This window comes from Pelodiscus sinensis, chromosome 5, assembly GCF_052426305.1.
Source record: "Pelodiscus sinensis isolate ZL-2025 chromosome 5, ASM5242630v1, whole genome shotgun sequence".
Taxonomy (NCBI): domain Eukaryota; kingdom Metazoa; phylum Chordata; order Testudines; family Trionychidae; genus Pelodiscus; species Pelodiscus sinensis.
The window spans coordinates 18,401,067-18,428,944 of record NC_143056.1 but is presented as its reverse complement, the minus strand read 5'-3'; the positions used below and the strand labels follow the sequence as shown (position 1 = coordinate 18,428,944).

Below are 27,878 nucleotides of genomic sequence, written 5' to 3'. Positions count from 1 at the left end.
TTGTAATAGGGATCTAAAACATTTACTGCTAGTGAAGATCATTTTGTCCTTGTTGATGCTAGGTGAGACTGCAATGTTTGAAGCCTCTCTCTCATCATTCTAGCAGCTCGCTAGATGAGAATAAGGCCCAAAATTATTCCATTTGAAATTCAAAAGACAGGCATAAAAACACTGAATTTTCAAATAATTTATTTGTGTCTAGTTTCAAATCATAAAAGCACAATGCACTGTCCAGCAAAAAGCATTCAATATAAAAACACATTCATTCAATATCAATAATACTAGGGTACATTAGTTACACTGAACTCAATCCTGCTCCCCTTAAAGCCAGTGCAAGTTCTGGCAGAAGCTCAGGCTCACAATTTCCATTTTGCCAGGTGTTTACAAAGTGTTCTGTTAAGATTCTACTAACTGATTTTCCCCAGATAAGTAAACTGCATCCCCTTCATTACTGTATATACACAATAATAAACATTCAGACTTGGCAATTCTGTGAAATTGCATGCAGTTTATCCCCAGCATTCAACCAACAGAAACAGCACTATGGATGAGTGCTAACACTGAAAATACACAGGGACATATCCTCAATCAGAGTAAACAGGCATGGCTCCAATAATGTCAGTGGAGCTACACCAAATATCCCAGTTAAGGATCTGGCCCACTTTTGGTTTTAGAAATTAAAAAAATTATGAAAACTGTTAAAATTGTGCCCTAAAGACTCTATTGCACAGATCATTTCAGCAGGATTAAATAATGTTAATCTAGGCTCTCATAAAGCTTTTTCCAAATGGTTACAAGAAAAGAAAAGACAACAGTTCACAAATATATAAATCATGAAACATCCAGAAGAGGTTCAGATGCATTCAGGCTCTGCATTAAACAAACAGCAAAGGTACACTTTAAATCTCTGCAGGCAATAACATATGAAAGACACACCCTTTACATCTACAATGACCTTGTTAATGATCTCCTTTTAATAATAGCAACTGTACTGTGATTTTGGAATACTCACTGGCTACATCTAGACTGGCATGATTTCGCGCAAATACTTTTAACGGAAAAGTTTTTCCGTTAAAAGTATTTGCGCAAGAGAGCGTCTATACTGGCATGTGCCTTTGTGCAAAAGATTTGCTTTTGAGCAAAAGCATCCATGCCCAGTATAGACGCTCTCTTGCACAAGAAAGCTCCGATGGCCATTTTAGCCATCGGGCTTTCTTGCGCAAGAAATTAATGCTCCTGTCTACACTGGCCCTCTTGCGCAAGTATTCTTGCGTAATAGAGCTTATGCCTGAGCGGAAGTATCAAAGTATTTGCGCAAGAAGCACTGATTTTGTACATTACAAAGTCAGTGTTCTTGCGCAAATTCTCGCGGCCAGTGAAGACAGGCGGCAAGTTTTTGCGCAAAAGCAGCCGCTTTTGTGCAAAATCTTGCCAGTCTAGATGCACCCACTCTGTTTTACTATACAGATCACCAGCTACATAGATAGGGGAAAGACCCAGTGTTATTTCTTATACTTTGAAATGCAGGTGTTAAAGGCACAGCTTTCAGAGACAGAGAGATATTTCAGTTTGTCCACTCAGGTAAAAAATGTGCTATACCAATCTAAGCACCTTTATACCAGTATAATTGTGTCTATATTGGGGGTGGGGTCATACTGATGTAGTTAAATCCCTACAAAAGCTAAGTGCGGACCAGTACGGTCTTCAAAAAGATTTGTTTAACCTGCATTATATAAAAGCTATACCACTTGACCCCGCACTGACCACATGAGCAACATGAAGACTAAAGAGACTGCCAGTTTTGCCTACATAGGGACTGAAGAACTTGGACCATCATGCTTTGAATATGAATGTTTAAATCTCTCATGTCAAATGCATTCACTGTCTTTGCTATCCATTTGAATTCAGGTTTAGGTGGATGCTGTGTTCTCCAGTTCCCATTTGCGGTTCTTGTCTCAAATAGAGACATAAGGAATAAGGAGTAAGTGGTTCTACAATGTTAGTAAAACTCTTGGGGCACTCTGAATTTTCCAGGATTTTTTTTAGGAAGAATGAGCCAGGCAAAGAGATGGCAATTGCATTTTTTGTAAAGAAATCTGTAGAAATCTTTTAGCCCCATGCTGTAACTCACACTATCAATTTCTAAAGCACAGTTTGGATAGGGAAACAGAATATAAATTTGGTTCACTGATTAGAGTTACATTAATTAGATGACATTAGAGCCAAATGTTTGCAGCCTAAAACACATAAGGTATCCACAGGAACAGCAGCCAACCCCTTTTTGTTTTCCTATCCTATTTAAAATGGGTTTCCTTTACAATACCATCATTCTGCGATGGTTGTGAGCACCAGTGCAGTCTTTTCTTCCCTAGAGATGCTATTCAGCAATTGTTCAAGGTCATTTACAAAAGCGTTTTGTTAAATTATAATCTTGATGACCATGGTATAACAAGAAGAGTATACTCCACTCTGGGGGCTTGATCATGCACCAGGGAAGTCAATGTTTAACAGTGAGGGTTAAAACCACTGGAACACTTTCCCAAGGGAAGTGGCTAATTCATCATCACTTTAGATCAAGACCAGATATCATTCTAAAAGACATGCTCTATTTCATGCACAAATTATTGGACTTGATAAGGTTCATGCACATCGTAAGGAAGAATAATTCAATCCCCTGCAGGAATTACAGGGTGAAATTCTATGGACTTTGTAATAAAGGCGGTCACACTAGATGATTCGTAAGGGTACTTTCTGTGTCTATACCAGGGGTGTGGTTCCACTGCTCATTGAGCTAGTGAGCATATTAATAACAGTGTAACCATGATAGCGCAAGTAGCAACAGTGACAGCGTATGCCACATGGCTTATCCGTGCCAGTACATGACACACGTTTCAGGTGGCTGGGTACTCAGCCCATCTTAGCTGTGTCTCCACTGCTGCTACCCGTGCTACTGCAGCCTACACTGCTATATATGCTCATGCTAGATTGCTGATGTGTATGTAATGCTCTGGACCTTTGTGCATGGGCCTCTACAGCTTGAGCTAAAAGCAAGCCTGCTCTCAGCTAAGGCAGTAGAGCACTCTCATTCTCTCTCTCTCTCTGTAGGTGGTCTCAGTGCCACTACATGGAACAGTGAACCACACCCACTAGGTGTTTGGGTCACATGTACACAAGCAGAGGAATCTTACCACTAGCTGATAGTGTAGACATAACCAAAATACATGAGTCAAATATTCCACTCCCTTGCTTGGAAGTATGCCAGCAGAGAACTTGTCTCTATGAACGTGCTTTTTACAATTAGAGTCAATGGGAGTAAGGTTTGGGGCTTGTGTGAAACAAGACCTGTAGGGAGTTTTAAAAGAGGCTAAGTGAATCAGGAGTCTACACCTCATTTTTCAAAACTGACTTTAGCCAAAGGTACATTGGAAGTCAATGAGATTTAAGTGCTTAAGTTCCCTTTGAAAATGGGGCTTAGATGCCGAAGTCAGCTAGATATTTTTGAAAATTGGAGGCACAATGCTTTGAACAGTTACTGTAGCTATTAGAGGTAGACATGTTTAAAAGTGGGGTATTTACATTCACATTAATGCAATATTTTTGTAGTATCACTTCAAACAATCTTTTGTTCAGACATAAGACACTCAAGAGCTTCATTTAACAGAATCCCACAAGAAAGCACTATTGTACTAATACATTGCCCAATATTAGAACAAAGAGGCATTATTAATCAACCAGCTTCGTGGATACTTTGCATTTCATATGTTGTGCAATAAGTTAGGTGTCTATACATTGAAGTTTACTCTTTTTGGACACCACGATTAGAGTTTTTGAGAGACTGAAATGGTTGCCTGATCATTTTGTGCCTGGAGTAAATGAGAGAGCTATCCTTCTCCATAAAGCATAAGGATTAAAAATAATTTATCATGGTATGGTCACACATATTGCTGTGTAGCTATAGGTGTGGCTGTCCATGAAGGTTGAAATATAATGCAGGAAAAGTTTACTCTTTCTAAAGGCAGAGAAGAATGGGAAAGCAGTGTATTTTGGCCTTGGGGAAATCAGGGATAGACTCATTTTAAAACAAGATTTCCCAAACTGTTAGTTACATAGGCCTTTTCTCATTGTGTGCAAAATAGAAACTAGACGTACATTAACTAGTATTCGTCCTAGGACAAACTTTAAAAAGGGCACTGCAGTCTCCAGGGTCTTTGCCTGCAGAACAAACATCCTAATTAGACTAAAAAGAACATTTCCATCAGGGATTGGCCAGTCTTACATGCAGATTTCATATCTGCATCTCAATATTATCTTTCCTCAAGGTTTAAGGGTGTTCATTCTTATTAGGAAGTAGAAACAAAAGTTGAATCAAACTCCAAGCTGAATCTTCATCAGAGAATGTAATTCTGACCTTTTTATATGGTAAGTCAAATTGGCTCGTTATACATAATAGAGGATCCATTCAAGCAACTGTGAGTGATTTACATAGAATGATTGGGATGCAAACATCGGAGGAGAGGAATTATGAACAATGTGTTTGTTTACAGCGTAACACCACAGCCACCAAAATGCTTGTAATTTGTATTAAATAGTCTGCAGATCATTCTGGTTTGGCGGGTTCTCATTTTAAATTATACTTAACAAAACAGTTGCGTGGATTGATGTATTTAAAGACAATGCAAAAAAATCAATTTTTCACACAATGTCAGTGTGTCATTGATTTCTAGCATCTCAAAAATCAGCAGAGGCTAACTGCAGCAGCACCAGGAAACGGGCATAGTAAATCTGTATAAAGAAGCAAGAAGTTCTATGACTATAAATTCAATAGAGGCTGAGTAAGTGAGGGTATGTCTACACTACCACCCTAGTTCGAACTAGGGTGGTTAATGTAGGCAACCGAAGTTGCAAATGAAGCCCGGGATTTGAATTTCCCGGGCTTCATTTGCATCTTGCCGGGCGCCGCCATTTTTAAAGCCCCGCTAGTTCAGACTCCGTGCCCGCGGCTACACGCAGCACGGAGTAGGTAGTTCGGATTAGACTTCCTATTCTGAACTACCGGTACACCTCGTTCTATAAGAAAAACAAATATTCAGAAAGATTCTGATGGCCCAGATACCATATAACTGGACACTAGAGACTGACCAGCTTTGTCATCCATTTCAGTGACTTAGTACAGGTTGAACCTCTCTAGTCCAGCAACATCTGTGGTCCAGGATAATTTTAGTTAGCTGGATGTCGACTTATCATGGGTGTGGCCAAATGTCCCACAGCCCCATAAAGTTTGTTTACAGCCACCAGTCCTGACTCTCAATGTTCTGTGCTTTTATGTAGCTGTAATTTACCCCTAAATGTCTTCTAGGAGACCAGTAAGTAGTGGAAGTATTGGTAATGCTGCTAGACAATATTGACCTCCCAAGGTTCAGCAAATTCTCTGGTTCGGCACTGATCAAGTCCCAAAGGTACTAAACTGGAGAAGTTCAACATGTACCAAAGCCTCCTGTCAATTTAACCTCATATTTGCATATTTAGCTCTGAAGGGGGAAATAAGTAATCAAATGCTTTTAAATACAAGTTGTCAGATTCTCAGCAGGTGTAAATCAGTATAGCTCTGTTGATTTCAATGGAGCAATCTAATTTACACCAGCTGTAGATCTGGCTTCTGATTCTCTCATCTAAATTCAATAATCCCTGGGGTTAAAAATAAGTTCTCCTCTCTATAGTCCCATTGTGTAATCATAGTTTACATACATTTTTCTTCTTCAGTGATAGATCATTGGTTAAAAAATGAGCTAACTGCTTTGGGCCTTATGTCGTATGCTAGGCTATTGCAGAAGAAGAATCAGTTCTGAAATGAAGGGTTAAAGTTTTTAAGAAAATATACTATAAGATATTTGTAGCTATTTTGAAGAAGAATTACTAAGTATGTCCCAATTAACAATATTTCCAACAAAGGGTTACTTTGCAATGAGTCAAGGCACATTTGTTACATTAGGAACTTTGTTCTAAGGGAATGTCATCCTCCAGTCATGCAAGATTTCAATGTATTTCAATCTACAGAACGCAACACTTCTCCTACCTTCTCCTCTAACTATGCTATCTTGCTGAAGATTACACAAAGTGTAAACAGTAATCCCTAACGCTCTGTAAATGAGGATAAACCATGAGGGATAGTGTGACTACTAGTGCCTAACAGTGATGTTGTTTGACAAAGCATAGAGGTATCTATATCTTAAGTGGCATCGTGCAGATAAATAAGAAAGAAAAAAGGTGGTGTAGAAATTTAAACTATTCTGACACGCACTCTGCCTACAGGATATTTTACATCAATATCATGGTTTAACTATGGGGATTATCCTAACAACCCCTTTAGCGTGGCTTTATAGATAAACACACGGGTTCTCTCCCACATACACTTACCAACCCCACCTCTCTGATACTGAGCATCTTCATCAGTAAATGCATGCTCATCTGAGCTTTCATTTGTTGTAGTATCTATTTCTCTCAGCAGCATCATAAACCAATACACACTGCTAAATTCCCAAAGCAAAGCTGCAAAATTTTAAACTATGAGATGCCCAAGGGAGACTATTCAGGGATGAGACACTATATAATGCTTTGAATACTTAAGGAACAGGACTTTATAAGCTTTTATGACCTTTTAAAAAACACTTTGCTCCAAACTATTGTGTTACTTGAGTTCTCTTTGAAAAAAAAAAGTTTTGGTTTAAAAAAAAAACAAAACCACGTGTTTACAGTTTATCAATTACATCAGTTAAATTTCCTAGCACAATGTCCTCTGACAGCAATGGACATTGCAAAACCATTTGGACCAAGGAGCTAACAGAAAAAGGATACCGGTAGAAGCCAGAGCATCTGGAATGGATCTGGTATGGCAGGTTACTTGTGTGTCAATATCTTCTTGGTATTGTAGAAATACAACTGAACAGTGTCTATTTACATTTTAATAAATAAGGCTCCCTGTAAAATGTATATTTAGTCATGATCAGGTTATTTTTCTCTATTTTATGTTTGGTAAAACTTCTCTATGTAAAATCCACATGCTCTGCCTCCACCCACCATTTACTATTTAAGCTGTGCCCAGAGATTTAATTTTTTCTCTGTGTTATAATCTGCTCTTTTCTTAGTTGCTCTGTAACATCTAGCAGCCAAGTATGCTTTAGCAAGTATATCTTTTTGGTTTTGTTAATAAACTCACCTTTTTTAAGGCAATGATTTGATTTGTGTGTCCTGGAAGGAACAGGTCTGTGTCTGTGTATGAGTGCCTATGGCTGAGACGTCAGCTACCAGAGACTACAGTTTGTTTTCTCTTTTTTCCAAGTTCTCTTGTGGTAAAAGAGCTTGGGGATACCCCTCTGGAAGAAGTCCAAGTGCTTCCTTCCTGGGTTCAAGAAGAAAGGGGTCTCTTTTGTTTCACTTGGTGATGGCAGCTACCTCCCGAGGCCAGGGCATCTATGGCCTTGGGGAGCTTTTAAGCAAAAACTTATAAAGGCAAGGTATTTTTAAGGTCTTTTAAGCCCCTGACAGGTATCTACATATTTGTTATGGGCAGTCGCAGTAGCCATCTAGGGGGAGGGAATAACAAAATTAAACACATAAATACATAAAATAAACTGAAGCACTTCCTCCTTACAATCCCTCCAAAAAGTACTGAGTTCGTTTACATTCACTGTACAACCTCCTTAAACAACTAGGCTATGTCTAGACTGGCATGATTTTCCGCAAATGCTTTTAATGGAAAAACTTGCCAGTCTGGACGCAGCCCTAGGGTTCTCAGGCATGGTTTTGGATAATATAAATTAAAGAAGAATTTGAAAGGACAAAGAATGGTGATGCATAAATAATGGAGCATTTCTATCAAAGCCTAACTCAACAGTGCCCTGATAATTTACAGCTGGAAAGAGTTTAAATTGGATACTGCAAAATGTAAAAGAGTAAGTTTGCATTCTCTTCCAAGGCTACATTTTCTGCCCTAACTCTCACTTTGGCACAACTAGTTTGGCTTGGGTATTTCATCTTTAGAATATGAGCTGACAGAGAACTCTCTCAGGCTGAAAACTAGAGCAAAATTGTTCTCAAGCAAAAAGGCAGGCTCAGCTAGATTAAAACTAAACTACTTCTGACAATCTAGCTCAGAAGTTTGCCTTCTATAAACTAGCTTCATAGCTGCTTATCTCTGTCCTCGTCCTTCCAACTACTAGGGAGCTTTCCTTGAAAAGTGCCTTGCTTTTAAACCCCTCCTTAATGAACCATCTTAACTAGCTACATCAATTTATTCCACCTGCTCCAGAGTGGAAACCAGAGTAATTTAGATGTGAATTAACTCTGCCCGCTGGCTTTAGAGTGGTCTTCTGCATTTTTTCACATTTAACAAGCTAGCTTAAATGTTTCTGACCCAAAATTTCTCTTTTATTGTACTCAGTGAACTGTTGTCAACAGGCAACTGAGGATAAATTAAGATCCTGGAGAAATTAAGTATCAAAAATAAGTTTTGAAAGCAGGAAGCTTCAGTTGAATAGAGACATTTGCTCATCTGTTTGTATAATATTAATTTGGGCTGGGGTTGTCAAAAGGAATTTAGGGAGTTAGATGCCCGAATCCTACTGGGTTTGCAACTCCCTTAGTCTCTTTTGAAAATCCCAGATTTAGTCTACTGAGCTGAAGAATAAATGGGACAGCGATAGAGCATTAATTCCTAGAATAAAAATGCTCTACAAAACCAGACTAAAAATTGTGGGCCAAGTGTTCCCTTCTTTTTGGGAAACAGTGGATTGGTGCAAGGCAGTCAGCACCTGTGGGAATATGCGTTCACAACTGGAGAATGCTACGGCAGTGCAGCTCTTGCAGGAACTGTGTTCCTTTGTGGCTAGGAACCCAGAACATGGTAACAGGGCCTCTGAGCAGATGGATCTTGCTTCTGGAAACCTTGTGAAAACAGATCTGATCTTTGGTAATTATTGGAGCTCTGAAAGATGTGGGTTCTTTGACTGAACACTTCATGGAGCCTCACATCCCCTACATAGGTTTTTCTCTCATATGGGAACAATTTGATCATTAGTCTATACACAGACTCTTAGATTCTCAAATACAACAAAATCTTTGCAAGAGAACTGTTGTAAGTCTGGGTGATTTTTGTGACTGTGATTCAGCAGTTTACAGAAATCAGTGGGATTAGTCACATACTTAAAATTAAGCACTTTGCTACACTGGGGCCTCAGATTCCTATTGTACCTGATGACTAGAAATGTACACTAACAATTATGGTTTGAAGTGTTGTTGTAGCCATATTGGTCTCAGGATATTTGAGAGCTAACTCTTTTATCGAATCAGTTTCTGTTGGTTCTTTCAAGCTTACACAGAGCACATCTTCAGCTTTCTTCAGACCTGAGGAAGAGTTCTTTGTAAGCGCAAAAGATTGTCTCTTCTCCAACAGAAGTTGGCCCAATAAAAGATATGACCTCATCTACCTTGTTTCTCTCTATACTAACAAGGCATTCATTCTCAAGCATTAATAATTCCACTGCCATCTGAGTTATCTATATTCCTAATTGTTTTATCTATTTTAGGGTTTTTACAAGCTCACCCATTATCCTAGCATCTGAGCACTTTCCAGGTAAAATCAAGAGCAATCGCAAATCCCTCATGGACTTCATAAAGTTAACAGCTCTGCTCCCTTTACAGGGTAGCAATACTGACCCCTAGAGCAATTATTAAAGGCTTCTGGCCAATGGAAGGGGAGGAGAGAATAACCCAGTTCATAAAAGAATCAACTATATGATTACTGAGCTGTTTTTGCATTTACTATACTAATAGAGACATTCATACAGCTAATAAGCAGCTATTCATAATAATTTCACATATCCTGTTTGAGATAAATAGCACAAGTAAACTCTAATGCTTGAAGTTGAATAGTATATAGTCCTAGAGATCAAATTGCATATATGAATGAGCAAGCATTAATATAATATATTAAGATTAATCTCTTACTATGCAAGCTACAGTTACTGCTAGTTAAATAACATTTTACTACACGGTAATAAATGCTGGCCATGCTGAAGTCTAAGATAAAACAAAAACAAAAATAGGCTCTATGATCCCTCCAAAAATATACAGCATATTTTATAAGATACTGTAATAACTTATCATTGTATGAATGTCACTCTAATGTTAAGTATATAGTCAGGTACATTGCTCTACATGTTCTAAAGTGATCAAATCAAAGAGGAGCTGGGGTTATAACACTGTTCTCAATATTTTGTACATATACAGAAAACGTTGGGGTAGAAAAGGTCCTATCACTATGTGGACTAAAGCAGTGCTAGCTAGAATGATGTTAAAATCACCCATATTAAACTTGTGGTCTTAAGCAAGGTTTTGCTAGCACCGTTCTTATGCATGATAGAATCCCAATAGTAACAGCCATCTTTATTCACAGCCTTAGTTCTGCTCCCAATATGTACAGGAAAGTAAATATCCTAACAGAAATATGTCTTCTGACAATTTTTCATTGAAGGATTGTGTAATTCTAAACTAAATTTCTGTTCAGGAAAGCAATGATTTCACACACTCACCAATTCTCTTGATTTCGGCTAGTGGCAATGAACTACAAAATTAACAACCTGTGCTGTTGAGTGGCTTACACATTAGATCATGCCACTTTTCTCATCCTGCAAAAAGGTTCGTGAAGAGGAGCGTCCTAGCAGCAGCTCCTTCTCGTGGATCAGGCTGTCTAGCAGGTCTTCCTGCCTGTAGTTGTGATAAACCTTCAAGAAGGCCAAAATGGTAATTCCCAGCCAAGTCAGCCAGGCAGCCCAGAGACCAAACTAGGCAGGAAAAGAGATGGTAGAGAGGTTAATGCTGTGTTGAGATAAAACCAACCCTTATAAGGCCAGAGCCTCATCTGGATGGACTTCAATGGAACTTTGCCAGTTCACACCATATGATCTAACCCATTGTTTCTCGGTCTTTTCAGCTTAGTGATCCCATTTTCATTTACTATAAAATTAAAAGTGAAAAAATATTCACGGTAACAACGATGAGCATATGTAATAGGATTACTACCATAGCTTGTGAAATACTCTTAGTCCACTAAGCCTTCAGGCATTTTTGCTGTGTTTGGCGGCTAGTATCCCTCTGTGTCTAATAAAATCTGTATGGAGCTAAGAGAAAGTCTGTAGAGACTACAGTGTTATACAGGTTGTCCCTGGTCTGGCAACCTTGGGACCTGACTGGTCCCAGATAAGGGATTTTTCCAGATCAGGGGAGGTCATTTCAGCCCCCGCCCCTGCCGGCTTCCTGGCTCTCCCTGCAGCTCAGCTGAGCCATCTGCTAGCTTATGGCTCCTCCCCAGCCCAGCTGAGCCACGTGCCGGCTTCCTCACAGACCAGATGAGCCACATGGCCTGGGCCCCCTTGAAGCCCAACTGAGATGCATGGCTCTGACCCCCGTCAAAGTCCAACTGAGCTGTGCCAGCTCCAGCCTCCCTCGAAGCTCAACTGAGCCGTGGCCACGCGCTGGCTCTGGGCTCCCTCCTCACAGCCCAACTGAGATGCGTACAGGCTCCTGGGTCCCCACCTACCTGCAGTGCACTGGGACTCTCTGATCCTGCAACACCCATGGTTATGCCAGACCACGGATGTTGCCGGACTAGAAAATCCCGGATTTTAGAGGTGCACCCTGTATCATATACACAACATTAGTAGTATATACCACATTTATATATAAAAATAAACACATGTTTTTGTATGAATTGCATTAAAGTTAAGCTTCTTTCAAAATGTTCTTTACTTATGTTAAATCAAAATGAAATATGAAGTGTTAGATACAGAGACATTTTAGAGAGACAGGGCAAGGCAAACAACTTTCTTGATACTTTACTTGCTGACTTTTGGAATGCTATGGTTAAAACAAAGAAACTGTTGCAAATGTCTGTCCTGTTTTTGTAGAGGGGCCGTGTAAAACTTTTCAGAATTTAAGGTGTATTTCACATTAAAACTTACAAATATGTCTAGATATAATCAATTATTGGCATGTTGGTGTCTTCAAAAATGTGTCAGAAAAGACAAATAAGAAATGAATTAAATACAGGGATAAATTAATACAGGGAAAATTGTGAAACTTCTCTGAGTCAGGTATAAATACAAGCATGGTAAGCACAAGATCTTTAAGAGTCTCACCAACTGCACTTCTATCTTCCAGATTCATTAGCAATGTATTAATCTTTTATTTCTGTATTATGCTGTATTAATCCCTAATAATCCAAATAAAAATAATAATAATCTCATCTTATTAAAGACATTACACTCTTAAATCCTTTTTGAAAATCTTTCGCATGTTCTTATCCTTATTTGCATCTCAGTCCACCAATATAAAATGTCTTTAAAAATAGCAGTAAGTTATATAAAAAGAATATGGATTAAGAAAATATTAAAATCACACTCATTTGGTCTAATTAGTAATGTCTCACATCTGCATACGTTTCATTAATGCAAGATCAAAATTGCAGCTCTCTCTTAAATGGCCTTGGTATAGGCTGAAATTTGCATGAAATGGCTTTTCTATGTCTTTTGGGAGTTACTCAACATGAAAGACTCCAGATAAATCTAGCATATTTCCGTTAATGAGAGATTATCAAAGGAAAGTTCTGCGCAACCAGATGAATGGTATTGTTATCCAACTGGTTAGTTTCTTCATGCAAAGTTTACCCGGGGCCCAGCTCTGTAATTCTTATTCAGGAATCATTCCCAATGTATTCACTGAAAGTGGTGCTTGGGTACGACAGCTGTGTTGGGCCACCAGTGTATTATACCAGGCCATGTTTTCCCGGACAATTAAAACCATTATCACTGCGGACAAAGAAAATCCCACCTGCCAGCTCTGTTTAATGCATCTTATGATACTAACAGACAGCACTAAAGGATTTTGTTCCCCACTTGGATCTTTTTTCACATATTCTGCTTCAGGGTTCCCTTACACTCTAGCAGGTCTGTGTCCTGTGGGCTGGAACTGTCTTTCCTTTCATTGGCATAAAAGAATCTGGCAAATGCACCTTCACTCTTCACTAATGTATGAGCAGTAATTAAGCAGCACAGGCTGAACATGATAGGTCAGTAGTGGTATTGGGACCAGACTGTTTGTAATATGCATAGGAGAACAAGCCCCAAAGTAAACTTTCCTCCCACAGAAACTCTGTATACGTTGGCAAACACTGTATGAAGCAGAATTTTTTGTTGCATCGTTCTCTATTATAGCCAAATGCACATAATCTGTCCATAATGCCCCCAGTGTCTGCAGGTGGGTATATAATTCTAGCTTACTCAGTGATATCCTACCATGTATTTTTACACAACCCTCCCACTGCCAGTGAGGGGAACACTACACACCATAAAAGCTGGAAATGACTGTGATAAAGACACTAATATATAGCAAAGGAAACACGATGAAATTACACCTACATAGGGGAAACAGTGATGAAGCACAATCTGTATTTATAGGATCAGAATTTGTACTATGTTAACATAGTAACCATTTGAGAGCAATAAACAACTTGGGTGGTTTTTAATCCCTGACTGAGAAATTAACACACACACACACTGTTCTCGTAACTGTGCTCATCCCACTGACTTTCCTGGAAGCAGGATTTATGACATTTTGCCTGAGTGGCCAGTCATATACTATGGCAGTGAACACAGAACAAATAAATAAATGTGACATAATAGCAGCTAGCTTGCACTTGTTTTTCCTGCACTGGAACCACGGCAAAATAAAATACTGGCCAAAAATGAATGATAAAGTTGGCAAAGAGAGAAACTCTTTTATGAGCTTTTAAGAGGCTACTACAATTAAATGAAAATTATAAACATGTATCAGAGGGGTAGCCGTGTTAGTCTGAATCTGCAAAAGCGACGAGGAGTGCTGTGGCACCTTATAGACTAACTTTAGTGTAGGAGCATAAGCTTTCGTGGGCATTGACCCACTTCGTCAGATGCACATGCATCTGACGAAGTGGGTCTTTGCCCAGAAAGCTTATGCTCCTACTTCAGTTAGTCTATAAGGTGCCACATGACTCCTCGTCGCTTTTATAAACATGTAGGGTTTGATTCCCCATTGCTTTACTTCTCTTTTAGGCCCACATAACTTGATTGATTTCAACACAATTATTCTGCATAAAAATTGAAAGGAGAATGATCAAGGGCATGAAACTAGTCATTAAATGAGACTGAAAAGATTGGGATTGTTCTCTTACAAAAGACCCAGAGAGGATATGTAAATTAATAAATTGTCTATAGAAGGCAGATCTGGCACAATAACAAGAGGATAGTCAGTGAAATTAAAAGGTGGAAAATTCAAAACTAATAACAGAAAACAGTTTCTCACAAAACACATGATGTGGACAAATGGGATGAAATTTAATAAGGACAAATCCAATGTATGTCACTTAAGGAGAACGCTTAAGCAGATGAACACACGCAAAATGGGAAATGATTACCTAGAAAGGAATACAGAGGAAAGAGATCTGGGGGCCATTGTGAAAAACTAGCTAAATATGAGTCAACAGTGTAACACTGTTGCAAAACAAAAAAGCAAACACTCTGGGCTGTGCTAGCAGGAATGTTGTAAACAAGACACAAGTGATTCTAATCTACTCCATGCTGATTAAGCCTCAACTGCAGAGTAGTCTACAGTTCTAAGCACCAAATTTCAGGAAAGATGTGGACAAATTGGAGAAAGTCCAGAGAAAAGCAACAAAAATCATTGAAGGTCTAAAAAACAATCTGTGAAGGAAGATTGAAAGAATTGGGTTTGTTTAGTTCGGAGAAGATAACACAAGTGGACATGATAACCATTTTCAAGTGCTTGTTACAAGGAGGGAGAAAAAAATTGTTCTTCTTAACCTGTGATTCAACAAGTCTAGGTTAAACTGGAACTACTGTCACAAAGTCATTGAGGCCAAAACCTTGACAAGATTCAGAAAGGGAATGGGCATTTATATGGAAGCCAAGAATACTGTATCCAGAGTTACCATAGTTCATGTCAATGGGCATTTTGAAAGGGATATTAAACCTTGTGTTTCAGGGCTTCAATCAATCTAACTATTTACACACCAGGAGGAGATTTTGTGGGGGGTTCTTACATCTTTCTCTAAAGCATCTGATATCGGTCACTGTCAGAGGCTGGATCCTGAATAAGATGGACCTTGAGTTGGGTTCAGTCTAGCATTGCCTATGCTTGAGTAATGCAATGGTGAATCAGGCCAATAGCCGGGCAGAATGTCTTTCAAGTTTCTTAACCACTTTTCTTAAATAGGTTATAGCCTGTGACAAAGTCAGACCTGGTAGCTATAAGAGAGTGGAAGGCAGGCATGTCAGCCCCAGAATGGTGAATGATCCTTTCTCTGTGAATTGAAAAGAGGTTATCTCAGGTTAATGAGACACCCCTGAGCCTGGCGGGGACCTCTAAAAACCCCTCTTCTAGTGAGAAAGAGGCAGAAGGGATGAAAACCAAGCTATAGCAAGGTTAGAAGCAGAATGGAGAAAAGGCTTCTCCTAAGTCATAGGCTGCTCTCCTTCCTATAGGGAAAACAACCAAATTAACTTCTGTTTGGGGAAGGTGTGGCAACCACAAGTAAACCACAATGTAAAAAGGGAACAGCCCCAGGAAAGGGGTAAGGAAATGTATTTCTTTTGTGATTGTTTTTTGCTTAAGAGCCCTTCCCTAATGACCACCTTGTAAATACTGGAAAAATAAACCAAAATGAAGAATTAATAACCTCTGGAGCAGGACTGATTTACTCCAGGCCCTCATCACCAGATGGAGAAATTCTGAAGCTGACAAAGCAAGGAAGGTGCCTGGCCACACATGGTGTCAGAGTGAGATTTGACATAGAAGACTACCCAGAGGCTGAGACAATAATTCCTAAGAATGGGTGCCCTCATCAGATGGCAGTGGTATTAGCCACTGTGGTAAAACCAATGGCTACCAGAGTCCAAATGGCCACTCAGCAGAAATCTATACGAATACAACAAGAAACAAATCAAATACTGATGATCCAGGAGGCACAGGACTAAGCAACCCTACAAGAGGTAGTAAGACAGCTGAAAGCCTTGGACACTCTGGCTATGTTGACACTGGTGGGTTCTTGCGCAAGAACAGCCTTTCTTGCGCAAGAACCCGCAGAGTGTCCACATGGCCGGCCCACTCTTGCTTTACAGTACAGCGTTGGAAGACAGTGCTTCTTGAGCAAGAACTATGCTCTTTTCTAACAAGTGGATGCACGGCAGGGGTTTCTTGCGCAAGAGAGCATCCACACTGCCATGGACACTCTTGCGCAAAAGCACATGGCAGTGTGGACATACTCTTGTGCAAGAGTTCTTGCGCAAGATGTTCATGCGCAAGAACCTGCCAGTGTAGACATAGCCTCTGGGAGGTGGCTAGGATGGAACACAATCCCTAAAGGCCAGCAGTTGTCTGCAGAAGATGATGACACAGGTGATGATGAAGCATATTTGAAAGAACCCAAAGTGAGGCCTACTCCAGAGATCAGTGAGCCAGTATCCTTGTGCCTTTCTTGTGTGGGGAAGCCCATAAGGCCTACTATGACACAGCAGAGGAAGCTGCTGAAGAATCTTCCCAGTTGAAAAGTGAAATACTCGCATGATTCTGAGTGACTACAACTATTAAGCGCCCACAGATTCCATAAGTGGAGGTATCAATATAGCAAAGCAGTAAGATCAAAATGTTCAACCTGATCCATCTAATATAGACGTGGCTGTGTCACAAAACCCACAGTACAGAAGAGTACTCTTGGTTTTGCAGATTCATGAGATGACTATAAGAGTGGGCTGGCCAAAATTATCCTTCCTTTTATGATAATTTGGTCACATTCCTAGGCTGTGTCCAGACTCAGGGGTTTTTTTTGGGAAAAGTAGCCTTTTCCCGAAAAAACTTCCCCTGCGTCCAGACTCAAGCCGCGTTCTTTCGAAATTAATTCGAAAGAACGCGGCTTTTCTTTCGATGGCGGTAAACCTCAATTTACGAGGAAGAACGCCTTCTTTCGAAAGTTCCTCTTTCGAAAGAAGGCGTTCTTCAATGTAAATAGGGCGTCTTCGAAAGAGAGCATCCAGACTCGCTGGGTGCTCTCTTTCGAAAAAGCGGATTGCTCTTTCGAAAGATCTGCCTGCAGTCTAGACGCGATCTTTCGAAAGAGGCTCTTTCGAAAGATGCTTTCGAAAGAGCGTCTTTCGAAAGAAGCCTGCAGTCTAGACATAGCCCTAGAGAGGTATTTAATGGCTAAAGAGCTTTCTTGGACTACTGATTAGGATATGCGCAGGACAAAGAGGCCAATCTCAGTCTCAAAGGCCCAGTCCTCTGAAAGTTTGGGTACAATTATGTTGGAAAAGAGGGACACCAGGAACCGTAGGAACAAAAGCAGCCAGATGTTGGGCTGCTGCTCTCAGGAGCCAATGACCAGCTGGGCAGCTTCTCCTGCATTGCTGTACTGCCCCCAGTCCTGCCCACTGGGGCAGGTACCAGGCTCATCTGCAGTTGTCCCTAATCATGCAGTACTGTGTGCAAGCAGCTCACATGCTCCTGGACAGGGTCCATTCCACTCAGCAGTCTGCGTCTCTGATCCAGGAGCATGCAAACCATTTGCATACACTAACAAAAGGAAGTACGTCTTCACACAATGCAGTCAACCTGTGGAAGTTGTTAGGAAGGCCCAAAGTATAACTAAAAAGAATTTCTAAAAAGAATTAAGTACGTTCATGGAAGATAGGTCCACTAGCAGTCATTAATCAAGATGGTCAAGGATTTAATTTCATGCTCTGGGTGTTCCAGAAGCTGGGAATGGACGAGTGAGGATGGATAACTTGAAATTGCCCTATTCAGTTAATTCCTTCTGAAGCGTCTGGAACTGCTTTTCAAAGACAGGACACTGGACTAGACGGACCATTGGTTTAACACAATATAGGCCAGGCCTGGGCAAAATATGGCCCGTGAGCAACATCCAGCCCACCAAGCCACCGGATTCGGCTTGCGGAGGCAGCAGGGAGCCACAGTGCAGAAACACAGCTGTAGGGCTCCATTTCTGTTTTAAAACTGGAGAGGGGGGGGAGTTTTAGGAACCTCCCCACCCCCAGCACATTCCCTTGGCCGGTTTCTGGCAGAAACCAGACAATGGGAGCTGCTTGTTAGAATAACAGACAGCTAAGAAGAATCAAACCCCCTCTCCTCGGCTCAATTATTCATGAAGTACATGGCCAGGCAGGCAGGCTGGCTGGGAAACATTTTAAGCTCTGCAGGCAGGCAGGCTAGTTTGGCAGCTGGTAAGTAAATCTCTTGGCCACAGCTTGCTTTTGGAACCCCAGCCCTTTCCTGCCCCAACTCTCTTTTGTCCCCCCGCCCCAACCACCACTCAACATACCCAAACCCTGTGTCCCCTCTTACACCCATACTCCCTCCCAGATCTGGCACCCCAATCTCCTGCCCCAGATCACGATCCCTTCCTACCATAGGTCACATCCCAAACCCCTGCACTCCAGTCCTCTGCCCTAGGTCACAACCGCCTGCTTCATCCCAACTCCGTCCCAGACACCAGTCTCCGTCCCGCACCCCAGTCCCTTACCCCAAGCTCCCTTCTGCACCCAACCTCCGTTCATGGAAGAGTGTGGCCCTTGACCACTTTCAAAAATCTTGGAGTGGCCCCTCATCAAAAATGATTGCCAACCCCTGCTATAGCCATTCATATGTTCTTGTCCTATGCTATTAAGGGTTTGACTCTGCAAGGTGCTAAGTACCCTGGTCCAATCCAGCACAAACACTTGAGCACATGCTTAACTTTAAGCACAAGAGAAATCTCAATCAGGTCAATGGGACTGTTCACATGCTTTAAATTAAGCATTGCTTAAGGCTGAAATGTTTAAGGGGCGGGGGGAAGGAAGGTAAGATGCCAACACAAGCCAAATGCCAACACAAGTCAGGGGAAGTTAGGTTCCTAGTTCCCATAGGCTCCTTGGAAACCTCCCAGACTAAATATTTTGTTGGATTTAGATCTGACTGCTCAGCACTTCGCAAGATTGACCCTTGCTAACACAGTTACATTTCAGGAATGAGCAATAAAAGCAGTCCGTGCAGCAGCTGAAAACATCTATTTTTAATTTTTACACAAGAAACCTGCCCATCACTATGGGCACAACCCAGCACCTACTGAAGTCATTGGAAACATTCCCAATGATTCCAGTGGATACTGGCTGAGCAACAATGTCCATGTCCAAATGGCAAATTAACTGAAACATTCTTGTATCTTGTTCTGACCTACCTGTGCAATAGCAAACTGATCATAGAAGGCAGAAGTTTCTAAGTTCAGTTCAAGATCTATATCCTGTAGTTCTTCACAGCTACATGAGAAGGCATTGCGAGGAAAGAGAGAAAAGAAAATTACTTTAGAGATTCCAAATAACCAGCCCAAGCGAATAGATGAAAAAGCCGCTTAAGAACTGCCATGGCTAGAATGGTTTTCTAGGTAATAGCGCAAGCTCATAGCTATAAACAACATACATATAACTGTGTTGCCATTAAAAAGATTATTCCTCTACCCTTGAAATAAGTATAGGCTTCTTTTGTTATGTCCACTCCCAGAACAAACTGTTAAATAGTCCTAATCAGTTTCCATTATCCTAAATGGAAATATCAGAATAAAGTCAGCAAGCTTCAAATAGTAAGCAGCTGAATATTCTATCAAATAAGCTTTCAATTATTGCCAGAACTGGGCTGCTTGCCAATTTCTTCTAACATTAAGGTAAGAGATTTCATTTCTTTAAATCTATATTTAATTATGTAAATGAACAACATTGATTTTCTGAAATGTGTAGCATAACCTTCATTATGCAAATAATATGCTTTAAAACCCTCTATTTCCACCGCCCACCCCACGACCTCCTGCACAAGCACAGACATTTGTATTTGCCCCAGCTGTTTGTTTCACACTTAAACACAACAAAGTGTACGAGCCTCCATTACCTTTTGACATCATCAAGGAAGGCTTCAGGAGAAGGGATTGTGTGGGTGTTTTTGTTTCAGAAGCTCCAGCAAGGAGAAGATACAGTGATGATAAAAGAGAGGCTGACTACCGATTTTATAAATAACTCGGACTTTTATTGGTGCTGTGAAAAAAATCCCAGGATTTTGAGGATGTCTTTCTATATCTTGGCTGATTTCTGAAGGCTCTTCTCTGTCCTTTTCAGTGGTGTCGACCATCTTGGATTCTTATCCGAATATTCGATTACGCTTTTTTGTGGTAATTGAGATAGAATTTTTAACCGAATATTCGAATAATTCGATTAATCGTTGCAGCCCTAAACAGAACATTTACTATGGCATTTTACAACATATGACCACATGAAACATAAATGAATGCTCTAGTAGTAGCGTTATTCAATATCATATGACATAAAATGTCACTTTTTCTTATCTCTTTACTGATATTAGTTTGATTTGAAAAATTCATCTGCCTCCTACACTGAAGCCAAATATTATTTTGTTAACTATATATTCTATAACTCTGAAGATAATATTGGACCTCAGAACACTGCACTTATACAATGCTTTTTACCTGAGAATCTCTGGGTGTAAATGCCACTATAAGGCCAAAATTTTATACTAATTTTGTAGATGGTAGACTGAGGCACAGAGAGGCTAAACAACTTGATTAGGGTTATATACTGAGTCAGTGGCAGAAGTAGGATTCAGAATCCAGGAGCCCTGATTCCCAGTCCCCTGCTCTGATCAAAAGACCACATTCCCTCCCTCACTAGAAAGTTATCACATCCCCGCAACAGTCTATAAAAGTTGCATGTGTGTGGGTTTTTTTTTAAAATCTTTCTTGTGCTATTCCATACAACTCTGTCTCTAATAGGCAGTGAAACATCAATGTAATAACTATAGCGTCCTTTTCTCTCATGCGGACAATCAGCAAAAGGTTTATTCATTATTTTGATCACAAACTAATAACCATACCTTTATAAAAAGACTTTTAGGTATAAAATACCTTTCCTTATCTGCTTTCTGTGCATTTAATAGCTATATTTGGTAATATCTCCATTTATTTGTGCATATGTGAATCAGGAAATTTTTTCTTCAATACTAACCTATTTGGCATGCTTCCTTTTTCAGTAACAGCATCACACCACATGTTAAATCCTACAGTCACTATAGTGCTAGCAATAAAGATGACAAAAACCACAAAGACGCTGATCAGCAGATTCAGGAAGGCATAAAAGAAAGAGCTGCAATAAAAGGGAAGAAAAATGTAACACATAAACAGCTGAAACACAGCATCAGCAGTCTCTGTAAGTAGCATGCACTGGGCACATATGAAAGATACTAGTCTCCAATTGAAACACATCTGCTTTAATTAAGAACGCCTAATACTATTGACAGGCTAAGGATTATGATGTTGGTTCTTATTATGCCTATCACTTAAGCTCTTGCGGGTTTTTTTTAAATGTAGGAGGCCTATCCTGAATCATAAATACTAAGTTGTGTGATTGCTCACACACAGCACGTCTTTCATTAGCTCTAATGATGAAAATCACCATTGTTAAAATAAATGTCATTAACTTAAATTATATAGTAACTGGAGCTAAAATTATTTTATGACTATAGTGATAATTGGGACAAAAATTGCCTACAAAAAGAAAACTAAAAATAAAACAAAATACTACTGATAACCATAATTATTTTAATCAGCTAAACTTATAGGCTGTGTCTAGACTGGCAAGTTTTTCCGCAAAATCATCTGCTTTTGCGGAAAAACTTGCCAGCTGTGTACACTAGCCGCTTGAATTTCCGCAAAAGCACTGACGATCTCATGTAAGATTGTCAGTGCTTTTGTGGAAATACTATGCTGCTCCCGTTCGGGCAAAAGTCTTTTTCCGAAAAACTTTTGCGCAAAAGGGCCAGTGTAGACAGCAGAGATTTGCTTTCCTCAAAAAAGCCCCGATCGCGAAAATGGTAATCGGGGCTTTTTTGTGGAAAAGCGCATCTAGATTGGCCACGGACGCTTTTGCGCAAAAAGTGCTTTTGCGGAAAAGCGTCCTGCCAATCTAGACGCGCTTTTCCGAAAATGCTTTTAACGGAAAACTTTTCTGTTAAAAGCATTTCCGGAAAATCATGCCAGTGTAGATGTAGCCATACTGTTAGCAGCATGGGAAAGGGCTCATTGCATATATGTGCAATGTGCATACCAGGCCAGGTGAGGACCTGGTGTAAACTGGCATAGATCTGTTGACTTCAATGTATCTATATCAGTTTATACCAGCTGATGATCTGGGTTAACATTGCAGGTTAGCACTTTCAGAATACAGATATGACACAATTTAGAATCCATGGCCAGTTCTAGGCAACTGCTTTGGATAGGGGTCCTTCTCTTTGGGGGACTGCAGTACATCAACATATTCTCCAAGCAAGCATCCAGTACCTGCCAAGCTGATGGGCGCTGGAACTTCCCCATCATTCTTAAAAATGAACCAGGGGAAATCCTTTGATTTGTTTATCCCTCCCTTCTAGTTCATGAAATTTAGCTGATAAAAGCCTTCTAACTCTCCCCTGATCTAGTGATAAAATCTGCACCCACACCCAAGCACTGTGTGTCCAAACACCCTTGACTTGACCAAATGTCAGGTTTTCCCACTCTCGCTGTTTTACAGAGACCTGCGCGATGCTATGTGTGTCTTATTTCCCATCATATTTGCAGAAACGAGGACAGTCCTTGCCAGAACATACACTGATACTAAAACACTTGAGAAAAATGATGACAGATTCTTCATCCTTATGAGCTATTTGCTGCTGTTGCAGGCGGTGAACCTTAACAATTGGTTAGGAAATACTGGGCCCTTTACAATACCATGGATAAAATCCTGCCACCAATGACATTTTTCACCCATGAGATCAAAGGCAATTCCTATTGCTTTCAGTACCAGGTGTCTGTGAGGATCAAGGACAGTATAGAGCAGTGTTTCTTAAACTGTGTTCCATGGCACACCAGTGTGCCGTGAGGCAGTCAGAGGTGTGCCGCGGAGAACTACAGAATTCAAAATGGCCACTCTTAAAGGGGCAGGCAAACTTTCCCCCTTCCCCCCCAACAAAAAATCCTCAGTGTTCCTCATAAAAAAAATTATTGTTTGGTGTTCCTCAGCCTTAAAAAGTTTAAGAAACACTGATATAGAGCCACCATATTTTCTAGCTATTTTAGGTTTTTCAGGAGAAGGACTTCAGCATAGCAAGTCTTCCAGAAACACAAGATCTGTCTCCTGAAGCATTCACATTTATAGCCAGTTTCTACTCCTTTTTACACTGACTTTGGCTGGAGGAGCCTCCAGCTGTCATTGGACATGTACATTGTCAAATGTTTTAACTCGTGATAATGAGAAAATAAAATATAAATTACATTTAGCATTCACAAACTGCTTTTTGTCTTTACAGAGCAAGTCAATTAATCCCCATGAAATTCCTGTTAAGCAGATAAACAAATTTATACCTATCTTTCAGAGAAGGAAACTGGGGGGGAGACGAAGCAGAATAAGGGAAAGAATTTAAGTGACTTGACCAAGCCACAAAAGCCAATGACACAGCTAGGGTTAGAATGAAGAGGTCCCTGGTTCTCTGGCCTGCTCTCAGATCACTAAATCACGTCTTCTACTGAACGACCTTCCATCATTGTTTATGATTCCCAAAGAGAACAAATTCTTCTACATCGATGAAGGGCCTTTTTCAGGGTCAGTGGCTCAGTCATGTTTGAAATGTTCATGGACGTTTGCTCAGTGTTAGCACAGCATAACTCACTTTGGATGCTACATTTGCTTTTCGCAATGACAAATGTGGGTGTGGCACGGAGCTTCCCTTTTTCTGTTTTATTAGACTACATTTTGACATTATGTGGTTCTATTACTTGTGTATTTTATTATAACATGTCTGATCTTGGCTTTCAACACATAGCAGCCTTCCAAATCCTTTCTTACCCAGATTAACATTTCATTAACTATGAATAGTGTTACTCAAAGGATAATGCTCAGCTGAAATGGAAGAATCTCAACAGCAACTCATAAAGAAAAAATCCCAACAAAGAAACAGCACAACAAAATAAATACCCAAGTTTGGAAATAGATCAAAAATCATAAAAGTCTTGTACAAAATACACCATTAAAAATCGTATTAGTTCTGTTTCTTCAAAATAAGCTGTTTTTAAACGATAAACAATAAAATGCATCTGGAAGTGATCATGTATAGTTAATTGAGGTTTATGATATTTGTTTAAAAACACACTTTTTTTCCCCAAAGTGCATTAAAAACCTCTTACATTAGGATTGTATTATAGGATAAGCTTCAGTTCTAAGAAAGCGAGCTATTGTTTGATTGTAGATCTGTTATGGCACTTTTTAATATTGGATAGTCTAAGGCAGTGGTGGGCAGCCCATGAGCCCCCTCAGCCAATACATAGCAGGACAGTCCCTGCCCCAGTGATCTTGTCTACTTAGATTGTAAGGAAAAGGATAGAAGGGAAGATAGAAGCAAAAATTTATTTATCCAAAGTCACACAACAGGTCACCAGCAAGTGGGGAGCAGCACCCCACTCTCCTGACTCCCAGTCCAGTGCCCTAGCCACAGGAGCTCACAGCCTTCGCCTTACTCTGTACATCTTAATTTACTCCATAACTAACTATTGTTTCCACTACCCTTTTATTATTTCTAGACTGCCCCTAGTGCACAAAAAATATGCAAATGAGATGAAGCATGGAATATAGCTGTGCCTCATTTGCATAATTAATGAGGCTCCGTTTTTGCACAAGAGGCTTTTGCGCAAAAACCCCCTCTTGTGCAAGAGCCGTTCTTCCTCTTTGTTTCAGGAAGAACAGCTCTTGTGCAAGGGAGGGGTTTGTGCAAAAAGGAGCTGTGTAGACAGCTCCTTTTTGCACAAAAGCCTCTTGCGCAAAAATGGCGCCTCATTAATTATGCAAATGAGGTGTGGCGATATTCCACGCTTTGCCTCATTTGCATTTTTTTGTGCAAGAGGGGGCAGTCTAGACATAGCCTTTATGTATTTCTTATTCCCCATTATCAAGTGCCAACTTAACCAATTTTCCTGGTACTGAAGTTATACCTACCAGAGGTGAAAGTAAATGCCAGGACTTACTGCTACGCCCTGCACTAAGTCCGGTTTCCTTGGCAAGTAGGGGAGCTCTGGGCCCTGGAAAGGGTGGAGCCTCAGATGCAAGAGGTGGGTCTGATGTAGAGATGTAACAGTATAACTGTTTAAACAGTTAACGGATAAGCATGTATGCACTGGGCTTAAAAGCCGACTCCCATCGTACACCGGTTCCCCGGGAGCCAGCTGCTGCCTCTGATACAGAGGCAGGAGCTTGGGGTGGCAGTCGGCTCCCCAGGAGCGAAGTCGGAGGTGGGAGCCAGTTCATGGCAGGAGCTGGCTTAAAAGCTAGTTTCCGGCACACACTGGCTCCTGGGGAGCTGGCTGCTACTGTGCACTGAGGGCTCTGAAGAATAAATCTTATACAGCAGAACCCGCAGTGCAGTCGGCTGGCTCCCTGGGAGTGGGGCTAGCAACCAGGAGCTGGCTCCCAGCGTGCACTGCCTGCAGCATGTATTTTCAGAAGACATTTCCAGCAGTTACACACTTATCTAATTAACTACTTTTTAACATCTCTAGTCTGTGGTAGGGATGTAAAATCCCATTTAATTGGTTAATTGGTTAAACATGATGTTTAACGGGTTAACCAATTAAAAGGAGGGGGCTGCGCCAGCCCCTGTCTGTGACACATTGGGGCCCACCCCAGGCAAGGGCTGTTCCAAGTGTCCGGAGCAGCCCCTGCCTGCGCATACCCAGGCTCACCCCAAGCAGCAGACAGCCAGAGCAGCCCCTCTCTGTGGTGGGCCCCACGGATCTGGAGCAGCCATCAAGGGATGGGCAAGGGCAAATGCGGGGACAGGTTCTAGGGAACACAGCTCTGGGAGGACAGTCTCTAGTGGAGAAGACAGCCTTTGGGGCAGAGATTCTGGCAGGCAGGCAGAATTTGGGGATAGGCAGATTCTGGGGTCCAGGCTCTTGTAGGGGGCAGGCAGATTCTGAGGGAAGGCAATCTTTGGGGAGGCTCTGTCAGGGAGGCAGGATTTAGGGCCAGGCTCTGACAAAGAGGCAGATTCTAGGGGCCAGTTCTGGCAGGGGGCCAGGCAAGCTCTGGGGGGAAAACTGGCAGGTTTGAGGGCCAGGCTCTGGTGGGGAGGCAGATTCTGCAGGGCAGATTCTACAGAGCAGGCTCTGGCAGGGAGGAAAGATTTGGGGGGGCAGGCTCTGGTAGGGAGACAAGATTTGGGGGGCAGGCTCTGGCAGGAGGCCAGGCAAGATTTGGGGGGGCAGGCTCTGGCAGGGAGACAAGATTTGGGGAGGGGCAGGCTCTGGCAGGAGGCCAGGCAAGATTTGGGGGGCAAGCTCTGGCAGGGAGACAAGATTTGGGGGGACAGGCTCTGGCAGGGAGGCCAGGCAAGATTTGGGGGGCAGGCTCTGGCTTGGGGGGGCAGGCTCTGGCAGGAGACCAGGCAAGATTTGGGGGGCAGGGTCTGGCAGGGAGACAAGATTGGGGGGCAGGCTCTGGCAGGAGGCCAGGCAAGATTTGGGGGGCAAGCTCTGGCAGGGAGACAAGATTTTTGGGGGGGGGGGGGGCAGGCTCTGGCAGGGAGGCAAGATTTGGGGGGCAGGCTCTGGCTTGGGGGGACAGGCTCTGGCAGGGAGGCAAGATTTGGGGGGGCAGGCTCTGGCAGGGAGGCAAGATTTGGGGGGCAGGCTCTGGCTTGGGGGGACAGGCTCTGGCAGGGAGGCAAGATTTGGGGGGGCAGGCTCTGGCAGGAGGCCAGACAGGCTCGGGGGGAGGACGGGAGGAGCAAGGCTCTGGTAGGTTTTGTGGGGCAGGCTCTGGGGGGTTCCCCCTCCCCGCTACTTACTCCTCGTGGCCCTTGCAGAGGAAGAAGAGCGTCCGCCAGGCCTGCGCGGCGGCCAGCAGCAGGGAGAGCAGCCCGGCGAAGACGCTGAAGCGGCAGGCGGCCGGCGGCCCCCACTCCTGCACGGTGAAGCGCTGCCGCTCCGCCGTCAGGTTGGCGCTGAGCCACATGCCCTCGGTGAAGAGCAGGCAGCGGCCGTGGCAGTCGTTGCTGTTCTCGGACAGCGGCACCACCACCACGAAGCTGCAGAGGAAGGCCAGGAAGTAGCCGACGCACTGGGCGAAGAGCAGGTTGCTCAGCGCCATGGCGGCGGCCGGGCACGGGGGCGGGAGCCTGCCGCAGCCGGCCGGGGGGCGGGGAGCAGCGGGAGGATGCGCGCTGGGCTCCCCTCCTCCGGGCTGAGCGCGGGAGGCCGCAGCCGGCGCCAGCCCAGCCTCTCCGATAGGGCGCACGGCGGCGATGGCGCAGCCGCCCCCACCCGCCAGACTCCAGGCCTGGGACGTGAGCGGGGCAGCCCTGGGCAACGGGGCTGCAACCAGCCGCCCCTCCCCGTGTCTGCACGCCGCCCTGCAGGCCCCTGTGGCTGACAGGAGCCTCGGGCCCCGCTGGACCCTGCCCCCAGCGCCTGCCGCCTAGCAAAGCTTGGCCCAGCCGCGCCCGCCCCCAGACCTGCTCTGCACTTGGAGAGCAGGGCCCGCCGCTGCCTGCGCGCCCGCGCAAAGTCTTGGGACCCGCCGCGGACTTTTGCTCTGGTTTCCATCCCTCGCTTCCCCCTCCTCCCCCCCGGGTCTGACAGTTGCAAAGGGGGAAATTGCTCCGCAGCAAAAATCCAGCTCCCCCCCCGGACCCGTCCAGAG

General features: G+C 42.5%; 1 protein-coding gene across 1 annotated transcript; it reads right to left on the bottom strand.

The window, feature by feature from the left end:
• Positions 1-172: 172 nt before the first annotated feature.
• Positions 173-27,738, bottom strand: TMEM179 (transmembrane protein 179). Its single transcript, XM_075926461.2, has 4 exons — positions 27,025-27,738; positions 21,162-21,299; positions 19,334-19,412; positions 173-10,838 (listed from the first exon to the last, which is right to left on the bottom strand). The coding sequence occupies exons 1-4, from the start codon at positions 27,324-27,326 to the stop codon at positions 10,659-10,661; spliced, it is 699 nt and encodes a 232-aa protein (XP_075782576.1). The 5' UTR covers positions 27,327-27,738; the 3' UTR covers positions 173-10,658.
• Between the last annotated feature and the right edge of the window lie 140 nt (positions 27,739-27,878).

What these genes read in the sequence shown, in the direction of transcription:
- TMEM179 (XM_075926461.2), bottom strand. Translation starts at nt 27,326, where the DNA reads ATGGCGCTGAGCAACCTGCTCTTCGCCCAGTGCGTCGGCTACTTCCTG. An exon ending in CTCTGCAAGGGCCACGAGGA is followed by an intron (nt 21,300 to 27,024) that starts GTAAGTAGCGGG and finishes CTTTTATTGCAG; the next exon opens with CTCTTTCTTTTATGCCTTCC. An exon ending in AAAGGAAGCATGCCAAATAG is followed by an intron (nt 19,413 to 21,161) that starts GTTAGTATTGAA and finishes CTTCTCATGTAG; the next exon opens with CTGTGAAGAACTACAGGATA.